Genomic DNA, 18,486 nt, shown 5'->3' with positions numbered 1-18,486 from the left:
GTGTCAACATGGGCCAGCATCCCTGTGGAATGCTTTCCACACCTTTACTCCGATTAATCGAGGCTCTTCTGAGGGTGGGGAGGGGGGTTAGGGATTCAACTCAATATTAGGAACGTGCCCTTAATGCTTTGTACACTCAATATTGCACTACAGTAAAAATATCAACCTACTAGAAAAAAACTTTGGGTTTGTCACTAGCGGATCTTAGAACTAGGACTAGCCTACACAGGTGAAGCGGACAGGACCTGTTCCATCCCTACACTAACATCCTCCTCTAGCTCCTCAGTTTCTGCTGCAGCTGCATTGTTTCTGTCAGGGCCACGCCCCTCTTGTCCGCTCCACAGTATATAGGCCTAGTCTACCACGTGGTAGCCTACCTTCTACTCCTCTGCCCATTGGCTATCCACGGCCGCACTTGTTCTTATGATGTGTAGGGCCTATGCTGTTGGGATCTAATAGCGTTGCATGTGTAGCATGTTGAACACATCAGTGAGTCTACACAAGACTGCTGCAAAGAAGCCAACTAATATGGGGCTCCCGAGTGGCGCAGCGGTCTAAGGCACTGCATCTCAGTGCTAGAGATATCACTACAGACCCTGGTTCGAATCACAACTGGCCATGATTGGGGCAGCGCACAATTGGCCCAGCGTCGTCCTGGTTAGGGTTTGGCCGTAATTGTAAATAAGAATTAGCAAAATGTTACACAGCATCATCTGGATATATGTTCAATATTCACCTTCTGCTACCATTTCTGTTAAGCCGGCTATAAATCCAATATCCAATAACAAATGTTGCAGTCATGACACTGTTTCTATTTCAGTGCAATTCTGTACAGTGCAATTCTGTACACTGTTGTAGTCGCCTACACCTGCTGTTGAGCGTCCTCCTGTGGGAGGATTTGAGCGTTGCAGCTGTAGCCTACCAATGAGACTATTGAGGGAGGAGTCCGTCGGTGGATCAGAGTATACGCTCTAGCTCACTTCGAAGCACTTTACATTGCACAGAGGGAGGCGACCATTCCCTAATTTTCCCATCCAGCCAGTAGCCGCAGAAACACCCAGAGGGGAATATTTCAAAGCTTTGTTCAGAGGTGGAATCAGTTTTCGACCAGTCGCAATTATGTCTGGGCATTCTTATCAAGGCAAAAAGAATATTCCAAAGATCACAGTAAGTAGAAATATTAATATCTGCCTTTTGAAACTTGCATGCCTGATTGTCTAAAATCAGTGCATTGCTTTTGTCTTGGCTAATTCCTATTTTATGTTACCGCTATTCAAGAATGTGCCAATAGCAATTAATTCATGCATTCAGGCCTTTTTCATCAGTGTGGGATATTTTCCTTTCCATTATGATAGTCAATTGAACATAGAAACAAATACAGTCGTGCCGAATGAAGGTGGCATGATTGGCTACCATAGTGACAGTCGGAGAGACAGAACGAGGCGTTTTCTTAAAGGTAACTTGCATCTTCTTTGTTGAGGATGGCATGATACCCGTGCGCAGTGCATGTGGCTCATTTGAAAGATATATATATATAATAAATCAATGAAATAGTCTTCACACTGGGCTGTTATAATGTAGTTATAACTTTATATGTTGGCATCTTGAATGGTTGGGGAAAGATGGATGAAATGATGTAGATGAAATGCACATCCTTTTTATAAATAATAAACAACATTATCGCGTTTTGGATTCGTTTTTGTAGCCTACAGGGCCACACATGATGGAAAGTCAGCCTCCTATTATAAGAAAAAAACGAATACAAAGCAATAAATCAGTTATAGCTGTGTGAATCGAGGAGATATATGGCCTATTTGTTTTCCATATTCAACATCCTGTTGTTGAATTATGTACCATAATAAACCCCTGTTGTACACTCCCATTCTGTCAAATAAATATGTATTTGGCCAGATATAGGCTATCTGAGCGTCTGGACTGGTGATGCAGGGAGAGAGAAAAAATCTCCCACGCCTATGTGTATGATCAGATGTTAAAGCCCGCCCGTAAAATAGAGCATTTCGAATTCAGCATTACTAGAACGCAATGTAATAGAATTCGCCGGTGCGGTGCTTTGCCTCACGGGTTTGGAGTTAAAATCGGGGCAAGCAACGTGTTGGCGGGGATGGTTGCTGCTGCAGCACAGCTCTAGGGTCTGTTTGAAATGGCTGCGTGTTCATTGTTGCGGCTCACCGTGGTGTTATATTCCAGGAGAGACGCCCTTTGTCTCGTCTGATATCACTGACGGATTGGGGGTGGAGGCAGGCTGGCCCGCAAGGGTCTTCTCATAGAATATCAGCGACGCACTAGAATGTTTTAGCGAAAGTTGTGTGTGTAAATATTTTTGTACACATTTTATTTTTTGTGGAGGCTTTGAACATGTTTGGCCTGTACAGGGAATACACCTGCTGCTCAGTCTAGGGACCTCTCAGGGTAATGGCCCTGAGGAGCACTATTTTAGGAGCACATCATCAATTCTACATATTAGCCTTCTTGTAGGCCTACTCTACCCTACTGTGCAACTTGACATAATGGTGAATCTAATATCCTTTAAACAAGTTAACAGACAGTTTATTACAGTGTAATTGCATGTACACAAATGCTGGGTTGTTTGGTTGATCCAACTGGGTTGCAGGCATTTTTTTTCATTGGGTCACTTAGTTGGGTTGTTTTTCTTTAAAAACTACTGGGTTATTGATGCTGGGTTATTGAGATACTGTATGATCCAGTGGGACAGATCAGAAGACTGGAGGGGTGAATTTAAGATAGATTTTTTTAGCCACCCATGAGAGTAAATGTCATTCCTGTTAATCTATTGTGTTGTATAGTTATCACATGTTAAGGTCGGACATTGACACTTTAGTAGCTTTAGTGAGGCTCACAGAAGTGTACACGTTCCCTAAAAGCCTAATGTTGGGATACAATAAGGTGGTATACCTTATTTTAATATGTAATAAATTATCTTAATATTATAGAAGAATGAAGCAAAATTAGAATTTTCAGTATGTAAACTTAATGTGATGAACAAGAATGACATTTACTCTCACAGGTGGCCAATAAGATCTAGCTGAAAGCCATGCCCCTAATAAGCCACGCCTCTTGAAAATACCCTACTGCTAGGTCATCGCAGAATGGGAGTAAAAATTCCCAACTGATGGTTAAATTAACCCATGTTTGAGTAATCCCAATAACCCAATTTGTTGGGTTATTCACACAACCCAACTGACTGGGTCAAAACAACCCAGCGTGTGTTCTGTCCAATATTGGGTTACCAAATAACCCAAATTGTTTGTTTTTTAACCCAGCATCTTTTTGTGTGTAGGCTATAGCCTGACAATCTGAGAAATGTATTTATTGGGAATGATTTTCCTAATTTATTTCTACCCCTATATCCCAGCTGTTTCCCTATGTCTGTCTGGGAGCAGGAGAGCATTAAGGCCATGTCAGATTTCTAGGTGTGGTTATGCTTTTTCCATGTTCTCACAGTATCCTACTGTAGTGCCGTGCATGTCATCATTCATCCCCTCCAGCTGGAACCTGCATATGTGGGCATGACTGACAGGCTTTACCCAGGAAAGAAACCTTTTCCCCCCAATGGCACCACAAAACAGGGCTTCACCATCCCTGCACTGTCTTCAAAGTGGGCCTAACTGCAAGCAAAGTGTGTGGTCATACACACTTCCTTAAAAACTTAGGTGCTGGGCTAGTAAAGAATACCTGTAAAGAATAGGAAGGCCCCGCACACTGTTTATGCTCCCAATTCTCCACTTTATTTCCTACGTTTCAGACCTTCCTAACTGTAAAACATCATGCTGTGACCACCCAGCTATTGCCATCCACTCTCCATGGCCACCAGCATACTATTGAGAAGTAGAAAATACCACCTCGGTTACCCTTGTCTCCCTGCCTCTAGCCTCTGACATGAGGCCATTTTACCACCCTGGATGGAGATTGCGGTCAGGCCCAATCAGAACCAGATTTGAGTGTTGGGCTGCCTTGGAAACGGTGCCGCTTTGGCCTATCACAAGATCACGCTGCTTGAGACTGGCCTCTATGATGTGGCGGCTAGGCAACTTATTTAGATTGATACAGCCTATTGTTTTGACTTTTCCACAGAAAAAAAATGTAATGTGCTTTTGAGTGAATAGTAAATATTTTTGTCACTAGGCAACAGCAGAGGCCCCTGGCTCCCATGCGGCAGGATGACTTTCCCCTTCCATTGGTCTCAGCCTGCCCGCCCGCCCGCCTCACACATAAGGGTCTCACAGTTAATAGACTCCTCTGGAATATCGTCTTGGCTCGGTGTGTTTTATCTGCTATGTTTTCTCTGTTAGCAACAACACACAGAGGCCCTGTTCCCAGTCAAACTCTCTACAGATGTCATTAAGAACTGCCTGTTGCAAATGCTTCTGTTACTATAATGTGTGCTCTTATCAATTTGCTCTGTGTGGGAAAAAACCTTCACAAACCTTCACAATACAGCATGCAGTACTTCCTTTAGACTATCTTTAGTATTTTCTGGCTTTTATAATAGTGAAAGAGAGAGTTTCCGGTAGGAAGATCTCCAGTTGTATTCATTTTTAAAGTTCCATCGACAGTCAAATCTTGTAACACAAGGACTTATTTTGTTATTTCCAATGTCAAATTGCAGCAAATCACTGTTACTGTAGGCCTTTCTGACCTTGTGAGGAGATTTTATCACAAACATGTCTCAAACTCTTAACCCTTAAATTGTTTCATTTTGTATAAGCTTAAAACTATAAACCAAATCCTGTGATCTGTAACATGGCAACAACAAATCTCCCCACCACCCAGTATCAGTCTGTGTGCCACGCCAGTGCTGTCGAAGGGCTCTACATAGAGCCAGTGTCCCAAATCACACGCTATTCCCTATTTAGTAACATGGGCCCTGGTTAAAAGTAGTGATACTTTTAATTTTCTCCAAACGGCTTCCTCCACCTGTCCCCATAGGAGAACCCTTTTTGGTTCCAGGTAAAAACCTTTTGGGTTCCATGAAGAACCCTCTGTGGAAAGGGTTCTACATGGAACTCAAAAGGGATCCACCTGGAACCAAAAAGGGTTCTCCTATGGGGACAACCGAATATCTATTTTAGGTGCTAGATAGCACTTTTTGTTTTCTTCCTAAGAGTGTATACTGTATAGGCTATTGGGTGTGATTTGGGACGCGGCCATATACACTACCCATTAAGCTCTTTTTGTTCTGTTTTACTGTAACTGGCCGCAGCCTGGTTGATTGACAGGCGGGGGTAGGCTTTATGGCACATTACTTAGTCAAGGTCAGCATAAGTGATCAGGGCGAGGGTTTGATGTCGACCAAAGTGGACAGCAGCACTAAACCAAGCGCACAACACACACTCATCTCAGTTAGTGTGGAAGGTAAAAGGAGACATTTGAAAAGACGCGCAGTATACTACTACTGTACGTTAGCATTTGAATTGGAATAAAATGTTATTGGACAAAGAGTCAGTGAGGAAGACGTTGTTATGCCAGAAATGTCCTTACAAATGGTATGGCTATAGTTTTCTCTCTGTGGGGTTTCCATGACCATTTTCATGGAATGGGATTTTAGTAGTACTTTAATGATACAGTAAGAATATATATTTAAAGGTTATTCATTTCAGCTGGTTCCATCCCTATCCTTAAGCTTTGCATGTCTTGTGGTTGCACCGATGGGACGGTTTGACTTGTTTATGAGTGAGTTTAACCGTGAACAATATTTTACAATCCATGTCATGACCCATCTGCAAATCCACCAGCATGGACCAATGGTGTGCAGTCACACCTCAAGGATTGTGGCTGGTCTCATATCAACACTACTGCAACTACTGGATTCTGTCAAAGCATTTAACCACAGAACATTTGGGGAATGCTAAGCCAAAGTCACATTTTTGATTTGTGTGTCCATGCATGCGTGTGTTGCAACAGAAATCAAACTGCAGATTGCCATATCATTTTACTCTTTTAAGTTCTGTCATATTTACGTTGTAACAAAAACATAGAGGACTCTGTCTTTCTCTTCCCTCATTCTTTTTAGCAAGGTTTCTCCAGATGTATGCATCTGAGAGTCGGCTTTCCATACCGAGCCCAGTGAAATCACTGGATTACTTTGGATATACCATTGTTTACTAAGCGGAGACCACTGCTCTATGATAATAACAGTGCATTCAGTCAAACTCCTCTGAATAGTCACAAAATCACAACTCTTATAAAAATGACCTCCACAACTATTTGCTTTCTTTCATTTTCATTTATCGAGGAATTTATTCTGCTGTTTTAATTCACGGACGAATTTAGATTGTGGGCAGAAGCCTAGCTGGTTAAATCTGACATGATGCATATTGCTTGGCGCCTACTGCTGTGAGTGGCCAGGGCTGAGCTAAGTGTACAGATGTAGGAACTTAATTTGATCACCCTGTTGCAGGCGAACTTTCCTGCAATGCAGGACATTTTAAACTTGTACTGTATTTGAGGTTTAAAAAGGCTTCTTAAATTTGTATTTGCCATTTTTGGAAATTTCAGATGAATTATAATCCACATTAGAATTGCTAGTAATGCTGTAGGATTATTTTCCTGCTGTAGCAAACTGGCTCATATTAAGATCTTACATCTGTTTGTGAAACAGAGGTTTTGCTAAAGGGTCCAATACAAAAAAACACTTGGGTATGATTACAGCAGGATCTTGAATGATGAGGTATTATTGAGAAGTAATAAAGTAATATATCTGTATACTATTTTGGAGTGTGTGCAGTGTCTGCTAGTGTTAGTTAAGCAGTAGAGTACGAGGAAGTTAATCAGATTTGATGACAGCCAACAATACTGATCCTGCGTGTGATTGGTGATGACAGGCCTAGGGTTGCAAAGGGAGGGTATATTACTGGAAACTTTCTAAGTTTACCAGTAAACTATCAGAATTCAAGGATTTTATGTAATCTATCACAAGACATCTTGTGGCCCTTTTTGGGAACTTTGGGAACTTTGCATTATTATTTATGTTATTTACGTTCATTTATTTTACTATGTCAACAGGTATTTGTTGTCAAGGTTTTGGCGTCAAACTGGTGGCAGTTGTGAACAAAGTCAATAGTTGGACGAGTTGCAGAGTTACAGTAATTTAAAATAATGTAATTGTTGATTAGAATGTTTTTTTATTAATTCGGCTATTTTGTCTTGAACCATGTGTTCTATCTACTAAAATCAAATCAAAGTTTATTTGTCACGTGCGCTGAATACAACAGTAAACCTTACAGTGAAATGCTTACTTACAGGCTCTTACCAATAGTGCAAAAAAGGTATTAGGTGAACAATAGGTCGGTAAAGAAATAAAACAACAGTAAAAAGACAGGCTATATAAAGTAGTGAGGCTACATACAGACACCGGTTAGTCAGGCTGGTTGAGGTAGTATATACATGTAGATATGGTTAAAGTGGCTATGCATATATGATGAACAGAGAGTAGCAGTAGCGTAAAAGAGGGGTTGGCGGGTGGTGGGTGGGACACAATGCAGATAGCCCGGTTAGCCACTGTGCGGGAGCACTGGTTGGTCGGCCCAATTGAGGTAGTATGTACATGAATGTATAGTTAAAGTGACTATGCATATATGATAAACAGAGTAGCAGCAGCATAAATGGAGGGGTTGTGGTGGGGGGGCACACAATGCAAATAGTCCGGGTGTAATGGTCCTGTGTGTAGCTGGTGTAGAGAGCCAGGCGCAGGACTGCAGATATGAGTAATCAACGTACTTTACTCAAAAATACAATAATACAAGGCAACATAGCGAGACCACAAAAAACGGACCGAAGTACAATGAACAATCACTCACAAACAAAACATGGGGAACAGAGTGTTAAATAATAAACAAGTAATTGGTTGAGTGAAGCCAGGTGTGTAAGACAAAGACAGAACAAATGGAAAATGAAAAGTGGATCGGCGGTGGCTAGAAGGCCGGTGACGTCGACCGCCGAATGCCGCCCGAACAAGGAGAGCACTGTCAACTGTGGGACCTTTTATATAGACAGGTGTGTGCCTTTCCAAATCATGTCCAATCAATTGAATTTACCACAGGTAGACCAATCAAGTTGTAGAAACATCTCAAGGATGATCAATGGAAACAGGATGCACCTGAGCTCAATTTCAAATCTCATGGTGAAGGGCCTGAAGACTTTTGTAAATAAGCCATTTCTGTTTAAAAAAATTTATACATTTGAAAACATTTCTAAAAACCAGTTTTTGCTCTGTCATTATGGGGTATTGTGTGTAGATTTATGATGGAAAACTATTTTAGAATAAGCCTGTAACGTAACAAAATGTGGAAAAAGGGAAGGGGTCTGAATACTTTACAAATGCACTGTATGAATCAATTTTTTTTTTTAAAGTTATTTATTTATAAATTACCAAAGTTAGGATAGATTGCCAAATATTTTCTGTTAATTACTAAAATTACTGAAGATTCTGGTAACTGGTAAATTACTGGTAGACCTAGACAGGACTGAGGCTTGAGGGAAAACACTGATAGATTGGGGCGGGTGTTCAGGCACACACACTGCAGTAAGCATGTCTTTACTGCAGCAGAGTATAGCCCAGGGACCTGGGCCTCGACCATATAGGGATAATTTTAGGAAGATAATAGACTTCCCCATGCTCTTAGGGCTGGTGTTAAGTACGCTCTTCCCTTAGGTAGCCACACTAAAATTGAGAATATTCTTATGCAATACCATCTGCGGACATACTATCAATTTGAAACATATTCAGATACAAAACCAGATATCCCCTGAAGGTAGTGGAAGGGTATGGATTAGGGGACTGTGTAGTGTGTAGATGATAGAGGCCATTCTGTAAGTCAACATGTACAGTATGTGCTCTCTCTCCCTCTCTCTTTCTTTCTCTCTCTCAGTTCAATTCAATGGGCTTTATTGGCATGGCAAACATATGTTAACATTGCCAAAGCAAGTGAAGTAGATAATATACAAAAGTGAAATAAACAATAAAAATGTATAGTAAACGTTACACTCACAGAAGTTCCAAAAGAATAAAGACATTACAAATGTCATATTATGTATATATACAGTGTTGTAACGATGTACAAATGGTTAAAGTACAAAAGTGTAAATAAATAAGCATAAGTATGGGTTGTATTTACAATGGTGTTTGTTCTTCACTGGTTGACCTTTTCTAGTGGCAACAGGTCACACTCTCTTGCTCTCTCCCTCTCTCTCTCTCTCTCTCTCTCTCTCTCTTGCGCTCTTTCTCTCTCTCTCTTGCTCTCTCTCTTGCGCTCTCTCTCTCTCTCTCTCACGCCGTCTTCTCTCTGTCTCTCTCTCTCTCTGCCTGCCTCGGTGCTTTACACAGTGTGCTGGCTGCTCCAGGCAGGGTGGGGTCGCCTGCATGGCTCAGAAGAGAAGACTGTTGGGTCTCTATCTGTCTCTCTGCTTAATCAGCATCAGACCCCCTCCCTCCCTCCCTCCCTCCCTCCCTCCCTCCCTCCCTCCCTCCCTCCCTCCCTCCCTCCATCCATCCATCCCACACACCCACCCACCCACCCACCCACCCTCCCTCCCTCCCACCCTCCCTCCCTCCAGCCATCACTCCCACCCCCATCCCACACTGCCTGGAAGACTAGCCAGTGTTTGTTGTGTGAGCAGATGCCAGGGATGCATCGCTAAGGCTACGTATATACTTCATTTAAACCAGTAGAGAGGGGTGGGGTTCGTACTGACAAAGCGCCAGCCGGGCTCCACAGCCAAGACAGTAAATCACTAATCACACCACACCATGTGCTGATGGGAAACTACGGAACGCTCCCATTCTGTTTACCTTACAGGGCAGTGAACTGAACCTAGGCATTTTACACAGTGTGATAATGGGTACCTACCATACATATATTATTCATACAGTAAAAGGTAAAAGAGCCATTTGCCTTTGGTTGAGCTCACTCCATGTCCTGGTTTTGTTGTAGAATCTAGTGGTCTGACCGGTCCAGGAGAAGAGAAGAGGCCCTGCCCAGGCAATGTACTGGGACACTAACGTCAAAGTTCCAGCAACCCCCCTCCCCTCTCTCTCCATTCCCTGTTGCTCAGTGTTATGCCCTGTACTCTGTGAGGCGTGTCCTTACCAGGCATGCCAGCCTGCCGCTCCAGCCTCTCTGAGTGCTCCTAGCAAAGCATTACCATGGAAACGTCTTGCCAGTGGCCAAGTGGCTGTCTCTGGCGCAGCAGCTGAGTCGCTAGACGACAACGCCCTGTTTACAGGCTACGTTATCTAGTCAATCTAGTCCAAGCTCATCTATGTGACTGCTAGGACCATCCATTTACCCAGCTGTGTGTAAAATGTAGGTTACTGTGTACAGTAGTTACTGTGTAATCTGTGTGAGTGGCTATTCTCATTAGCCCTCTCTTGCGTAGATGGGACAGTCAGACATTCCAAACAAATGGCTCTTGTTTCACCCCAGCTGTTGAAATCGAGATTGCGCAAGAACAAGAACACAAGAACACATCTTGAAAAAAAAGAAGCACAAAACAGAGTGTCCGCCAGAATAGCCGGAATACTGATGAGATTGCTTTGGACTTTGTAACATTCTCTCCCTCCCATCCCCTCTCTTTTTCCCTCTTGTTCTTTCGAACTCTCTCTCCAGAGCGACAGGCTTCTGGTCAAAGGCGGGAGGATCGTTAATGATGACCAGTCCTTTTATGCCGACATTTACATGGAGGATGGCGTCATTAAGTAAGAGAATGTTTGACCACCACGTCCTCCCATGCATTGACGTTGACGTTTTGATCATTTAGCAGACACTCTTATCCAGATCAACTTAGTCAGTGCATTCAACTAAGGTAGGCAAGACAACCACATATCACAGTCATTTCAAGTGCCAGACAGATCCAGACAGATCCAGTCAGATCCAGACAGATCCAGACAGATCCAGTCAGATCCAGTCAGATCCAGACAGATCCAGTCAGATCCACACAGATCCAGTCAGATCCACACAGATCCAAACAGATCCAGTCAGATCTAGTCAGATCCAGATAGATCCAGTCAGATCCACACAGATCCAAACAGATCCAGTCAGATCCATTCAGATCCAAACAGATCCAGTCAGAGTCTACTCCAGTCCACAGTAGTGTATAGTGTGCAGGGCCAGACAAGAGGCAAAGTGGGTGCATTCCTGCCTGCTCTTGGAAGGTCACTCTTTTTTCCCCAGTTCCTGTTCCCACTCGATCAGCCTATTAGGCTCTTTGTCCTGTGTGCTCCCATAGAGGAGCTCTGATAGGAAAAGCACCCGCAGGAAGGTTAGCGCTGCATACCAATTACACAGGCCAGGCTAGCCTAGCATCGACCACGCTGCTGCTGGCACAGGAATACAGACGCTGCCCTCTTGCCTGTCTGTCTGTCTGTCTGTCGGTCTGTCTGCAACCCTCCAAGCTGCTATTTGACATGCTCTGATGACTTTAATCTAATGTGGAAGGATTGATAGTTTCCAAATGATGCTGGGTCACCGCTAACTTTCAGTTTGATTAACTTTACTGTACACCAGTCAGCCATGAGCAAAACTACATTTCTAATGATATGATAATATATTCATTTTGGTTTATTCATCAGCTATTTAGCTATTCATAGCATGAATTTACAGTATTGTGTCAAGTCAATGATACCCCCTGACATGGCTCTTCTCCCGCCTAAACCTCCAGGCAGATTGGAGACAACCTGATCGTCCCAGGTGGGATCAAGACCATCGAGGCCAACGGCAAGATGGTGATCCCTGGTGGCATTGACAACCACACCCACTTCCAGATGCCCTACCGGGGGACCACCACCGTGGACGACTTCTCCCAGGGCACCAAGGCTGCCCTGGCTGGGGGAACCACCATGATCGGTGAGAGAAGAGAGCGGAGCCCTGGAGAGACCTGGAGCCCGTGTCTCTCACTAGGGGGCGGTGGGTGGGGGGGTCTGAAGGTATCACAATAACAGACAGTTAACTACCCACATGACATGGAAAGACTGCCATATCAATTGCATCCATAATCATTAGGGCAATTTAACATTTTAGTAGAGTAAGTCTTAGGCTGAATCGTACTGGTTTACTGTATTATCTGATCTCAGTTGAAAATGAGCTAAAACAAGATTATAATCCACACTACTTGGCTGTGGCGGTGTGAGATTGTAGACAATATACAGAGTAGATTGTGGGCAGGCAGCCATGTGGCGGCTTTATCCATTGAGGATGAAAGAAAGAGAAAAAGAAAGTCAGAGCACTAGAGAGAGAGAGAGAGAGAGAGAGAGAGAGAGAGAGAGAAGCAGCAGAAAAGTCATTTTTTAAGATACTTTATTAACCGGAGCTGATAAAGCCGTACTGTGAGCGAGTCGAGTGACATGGGTAGCAGGGAGGAGGGAGTGACATGGGGAGCAGGGAGGAGGGAGTGACATGGGGAGCAGGGAGGAGGGAGTGAGGGAGCAGGGAGGAGGGAGTGACATGGGTAGCAGGGAGGAGGGAGTGACATGGGGAGCAGGGAGGAGGGAGTGACATGGGGAGCAGGGAGGAGGGAGTGACATGGGGAGCAGGGAGGAGGGAGTGACATGGGGAGCAGGGAGGAGGGAGTGACATGGGGAGCAGGGAGGAGGGAGTGACATGGGGAGCATGGAGGAGGGAGTGACATGGGAAGCAGGGAGGAGGGAGTGACATGGGTAGCAGGGAGGAGGGAGTGACATGGGGAGCAGGGAGGAGGGAGTGACATGGGTAGCAGGGAGGAGGGAGTGACATGGGGAGCAGGGAGGAGGGAGTGACATGGGTAGCATAGAGGAGGGAGTGACATGGGGAGCAGGGAGGAGGGAGTGACATGGGGAGCAGGGAGGAGGGAGTGACATGGGGAGCATGGAGGAGGGAGTGACATGGGGAGCAGGGAGGAGGGAGTGACATGGGTAGCAGGGAGGAGGGAGTGACATGGGTAGCATGGAGGAGGGAGTGACATGGGTAGCATGGAGGAGGGAGTGACATGGGGAGGAGGGAGTGACATGGGGAGGAGGGAGTGACATGGGGAGCAGGCAGGAGGGAGTGACATGGGGAGCAGGGAGGAGGGAGTGACATGGGTAGCATGGAGGAGGGAGTGACATGGGGAGCAGGGAGGAGGGAGTGACATGGGGAGCATGGAGGAGGGAGTGACATGGGGAGGAGGGAGTGACATGGGGAGCAGGGAGGAGGGAGTGACATGGGGAGCAGGGAGGAGGGAGTGACATGGGGAGCAGGGAGGAGGGAGTGACATGGGGAGCAGGGAGGAGGGAGTGACATGGGGAGCAGGGAGGAGGGAGTGACATGGGGAGCAGGGAGGAGTGAGTGACATGGGGAGCAGGGAGGAGGGAGTGACATGGGGAGCATGGAGGAGGGAGTGACATGGGGAGCAGGGAGGAGGGAGTGACATGGGGAGCAGGGAGGAGGGAGTGACATGGGGAGCATGGAGGAGGGAGTGACATGGGGAGCAGGGATGAGGGAGTGATATGGGGAGCATGGAGGAGGGAGTGACATGGGGAGCAGGGATGAGGGAGTGATATGGGGAGCATGGAGGAGGGAGTGACATGGGGAGCAGGGATGAGGGAGTGATATGGGGAGCAGGAGGGAGGGAGTGACATGGGGAGCAGGGAGGAGGGAGTGACATGGGGAGCAGGAAGGAGGGAGTGACATGGGGAGCAGGGAGGAGGGAGTGACATGGGGAGCAGGGAGGAGGGAGTGACATGGGGAGCATGGAGGAGGGAGTGACATGGGGAGCAGGTGGGAGGGAGTGACATGGGGAGCAGGGAGGAGGGAGTGACATGGGGAGCAGGGAGGAGGGAGTGACATGGGGAGCAGGGAGGAGGGAGTGACATGGGGAGCAGGGAGGAGGGAGTGACATGGGGAGCATGGAGGAGGGAGTGACATGGGGAGCAGGGAGGAGGGAGTGACATGGGGAGCAGGGAGGAGGCAGGGAGAGACGAGAGACAGCAACCAACCAACCAAGCCGACTTGCGCTATGGTAGACTAATAGCTGCCATAGCTAGATTATTTATCATTAAAAATGATTACGTAATACCTGTCTTGACTGCATCAAACCAGGAGAAGCTAGTTAAGCTAGCTAACTTTAGCTAGTTGGGCTAACTAAGATCAGATAATCACCACAGACATACAGTAAACCAGCACGATTCAGCCTAAGACTTGTTGGAGCTAGAAACACAAGCATTTCACTACACCCGCAATAACGTCTGCAAACAGGTGTATGTGACAAATTAAATGTGATTTGATTTGATAACTGAGGCTGCAGTGCGTGCACTTTCTTATCCTACAGTTACAAACAACAACAACTCAATTCAGAATATTAAGTAGCAGCCTATCTGTTGGCTCTTGGTCGTTGTAGCCTATTCTTCTCCTTTAACTTTTAATTCCATCATTTTAATTCCATCTTCCGTTGATTAGATATCTCCTAATTTTTGCCACACACGGAGCGAGGCTCTATGACTGTAGCCTAGTGCTGCTTTGATGACTTATGATTGGTCAACAACAAGCTACGCTCTCATGAAAAGCAAGAGCAGCAGCATATTATGAAATTATAAAATGTCTCTCTTTCTCGCTCTCTACTGCCACAGTCCCATTCGGATCTGTACAGGCGCTTCCGGACAAGTCAGTTAAAATTACACATACCCGAGACCCATGACAATCGTATCAGATCCGACCCAGTCCCGTGACATTATTTAGAGTTCTGGATCCGGACCCGCTCGTGTCCTGGACCAGGTCTCGGGTATTCAGGTACAGGTCGATCCGTGAAGACCTCTAGTGTGTGATGCACCCCGGACTGTGCCCAACACACAGATGAGCCCAAAGACTGGGCCCAACACACAGATGAAACAACTGGTAGATAGTAACGTTTCACTATAATCAACTGGTACTAAACTGTGTGGTGTCTGTGGCCCTGTGAAGGAAGAACTGCCTCCAGCACACTTGTGTACCGCATTAGCTTATTCATCCTGCCCTTCACGTCTTTGACACCGAGTTACATGCCACACAGCCTCGGTCAGAGAGTCAACCATAGTAAACAACATAGCTTTTCTTGGCTGCTGTTGACTCGAGATCGCATTAACACACGCAGAGGGATTTGAGGAGATTGGGCGGCCTTTAATTGGATCGGGAAGTGGTCAGCTGGTCAGGGGAGCAGGCGGACATATTACATCAGAGACTAGGACCACTATAGACATCGGAGGAGGTGGGGGTTCTCTTTATCTCTTATCAGTTTGAGTTTGTTTTCGATTAGCCGAACAGTGACTTGAACTGGGAGTTCCATGTAACCCAAACATACACTCAGACATACAGACATTTCCAATGATAGGTGACATTGTATTGAAAGCCACTGGCAAAGGACACAGAGACACAGGCATTGTGGGTTATATAACACAAACAGTAACATCCTCCCTCTCTCTGTCGCCCTCTCTCTCTTCCTAATCCCTTTCTCTCTATGTCTACCCCCCCTGCCTCCCTCCCTGTAGTGGATCATGTGATCCCGGAGCCAGGCAGCAGTCTGATCGAGGCCTTTGAGCAATGGAGGAGCTGGGCCGATGAGAAGACCTGCTGTGACTACTCCCTCCATGTGGACATCACCCACTGGAGCGACAGTGTCAAGCAGGAGGTGGACACACTGCTCAAGGAAAAAGGTAACGGCCAACGTCACAGCAGCAAGGGGAAGGTCTGACAGACAGTAAATGGAAATTCAAATGGACTTTCTATAGCACTTTTCCACATGCAAAAATCACATATTATGGGAGGAAATGCATCGACTACCAAAGAGTTAGGCAGGGTTCTGTTGACCACAAATAAACTCAGCAAAAAACGAAACGTCTCTTTTTCAGGACCCTGTCTTTCAAAGATAATTCGTAAAAATCTAAATAACTTCACAGATCTTCATTTTAAAGGGTTTAAACACTGTTTCCCATGCTTGTTCAATGAACCATAAACAATTAATGAACATGCACATGTGGAACGGTCGTTGAGACACTAACAGCTTACAGACGGTAGGCAATTAAGGTCACAGTTATGAAAACTTAGGACACTAAAGAGGCCTTTCTACTGACTCTGAAAAACACCAAAAGAAAGATGCCCAGGGTCCCTGCTCATCTGCGTGAACGTGCCTTAGGCATGCTGCAAGGAGCCATGAGGACTGCAGATGTGGCCAGGGCATTAAATTGCAATGTCCGTACTGTGAGACGCCTAAGACAACACTACAGGGAGACAGGACAGACAGCTGATCGTCCTCGCAGTGGCAGACCACATGTAACAACACCTGCACAGGATCGGTACATCCAAACATCACACCTGCGGGACAGGTACAGGATGCCAACAACAACTGCCCGAGTTACACCAGGAATGCACAATCCCTCCATCAGTGCTCAGACTGTCCACAATAGGCTGAGAGAGGCTGGACTGAGGGCTTGTAGGCCTGTTGTAAGGCAGGTCCTCAACAGACATCACCGGCAACAACGTCGCCTATGGGCACAAACCCACTGTCGCTGGACCAGACAGGACTGGCAAAAAGTGCTCTTCACTGACGAGTCGCGGTTTTGTCTCACCAGGGCTGATGGTCAGATTTGCATTTATCGTCGAAGGAATGAGCGTTACACCGAGGCCTGTACTCTGGAGCGGGATCGATTTGGAAGTGGAGGGTCCGTCATGATCTGGGGCGGTGTGTCACAGCATCATCGGACTGAGCTTGTTGTCATTGCAGGCAATATCAAAGCTGTGCTTTACAGGGAAGACATCCTCCTCCCTCATGTGGTACCCTTCCCGCAGGCTCATCCTGACATGACCCTCCAGCATGACAATGCCACCAGCCATACTGCTCATTCTGTGAGTGATTTCCTGCAAGACAGGAATGTCAGTGTTCTGCCATGGCCATCGAAGAGCCCGGATCTCAATCCCATTGAGCACGTCTGGGACATGTTGGATTGGAGGGTGAGGGCTAGGGCCACTCCCCCCAGAAATGTCTGGGAACTTGCAGGTGCCTTGGTGGAAGAGTGGGGTAACATCTCACAGCAAGAACTGGCAAATCTGGTGCAGTCCATGAGGTGGAGATGCACTGCAGTACTTAATGCAGCTGGTGGCCACACCAGATACTGACTGTTACTTTAGATTTTGACCCCCCCCCCCCCCCCCCCCCTTTGTTCAGGGACACATTATTCCATTTCTGTTAGTCACATGTCTGTGGAACTTGTTCAGTTTATGTCTTAGTTGTTGAATCTTGTTATGTTCATACAGATATTTACACATGTTAAGTTTGCTGAAATAAACGCAGTTGACAGTGAGAGGACTTTCTTTTTATATGTCAGTCTGTATATCAACTGGATTGAGAGGACCATGCTTTTAAGTTTAGAGATGAGGATCCATTGGGAATCCACCTTGGATCAAGACAAAGTCCATAGTACTGGATCCAGCAGACAGACAGGCAGGCAGACAGACACGCAGACAGACAGACAGACAGACAGACAGACAGACAGACAGACACAGACAGACAGACAGACAGACAGACAGACAGACAGACAGACAGACAGACAGACAGACACGCATGCAGACAGACAAACACGCAGGAATGCAGACAGACAGACAGACAGACAGACAGACAGACAGACAGACAGACAGACAGACAGACAGACAGACAGACAGACAGACAGACAGACAGACAGACAGACAGACAGACAGACTGGCAGATAGGTAGGCAGACAGACACATACACAGAGAGAAACGCAGGCATGTAGACAGACAGACAAACACCTGTACAGTTGTGGCCAAAAGTTTTGAGAATGACCCAAATATTAATTTCCACAAAGTCTGCTGCCTCAGTGTCTTTAGATACTTTTGTCAGATGTTACTATGAAACACTGAAGTATAACTACAAGTATTTCATAAGTGTCAAAGGCTTTTATTGACAATTACATGAAGTTGATGCAAAGAGTCAATATTTGCAATGTTGACCCTTCTTTTTCAAGACCTCTGCAATCCGCCCTGGCATGCTGTCAATTAACTTCTGGGCCACATCCTGACTGATGGCAGTCCATTCTTGCATAATCAATGCTTGGAGTTTGTCAGAATTTTGGGGTTTTTGTTTGTCCACCCGCCTCTTGAGGATTGACCACAAGTTCTCAATGGGATTAAGGTCTGGGGAGTTTCCTGGCCATGGACCCAAAATATCGATGTTTTGTTCCCCGAGCCACTTAGTTATCACTTTTTCCTTATGGCAAGGTGCTCCATCATGCTGGAAAAGGCATTGTTTGTCACCAAACTGTTCCTGGATGGTTGGGAGAAGTTGCTCTCGGAGGATGTGTTGGTACCATTCTTTATTCATGGCTGTGTTCTTTAGGCAAAATTGTGAGTGAGCCCACTCCCTTGGCTGAGAAGCAACCCCACACATGAATGGTCTCAGGATGCTTTACTGTTGGCATGACACAGGACTGATGGTAGCGCTCACCTTGTC

At 45.8% G+C, this 18,486-nt stretch overlaps 1 protein-coding gene across 2 annotated transcripts in view; it reads left to right on the top strand.

Annotated features, from left to right (window-relative positions):
- The first annotated feature begins 1,010 nt into the window (after positions 1-1,010).
- LOC120056873 (dihydropyrimidinase-related protein 3) overlaps positions 1,011-18,486 on the top strand; it is a 44,424-nt gene continuing 26,948 nt past the window's right edge. For both annotated transcript variants that reach the window (XM_039005130.1, XM_039005129.1), the window contains exons 1-4: positions 1,011-1,167; positions 10,647-10,735; positions 11,698-11,882; positions 15,512-15,676. In XM_039005130.1, coding sequence (XP_038861058.1) covers positions 1,120-1,167; positions 10,647-10,735; positions 11,698-11,882; positions 15,512-15,676 — 487 coding nt within the window. In that variant the 5' untranslated portion in view covers positions 1,011-1,119. The remainder of the gene's footprint in view (positions 1,168-10,646; positions 10,736-11,697; positions 11,883-15,511; positions 15,677-18,486) is intronic.

This window comes from Salvelinus namaycush, chromosome 12 (genome assembly GCF_016432855.1).
Source record: "Salvelinus namaycush isolate Seneca chromosome 12, SaNama_1.0, whole genome shotgun sequence".
Lineage (NCBI taxonomy): Eukaryota > Metazoa > Chordata > Actinopteri > Salmoniformes > Salmonidae > Salvelinus > Salvelinus namaycush.
Note: the sequence above shows the minus strand (reverse complement) of the source record. Positions and strands in the feature narration are given on the sequence as shown.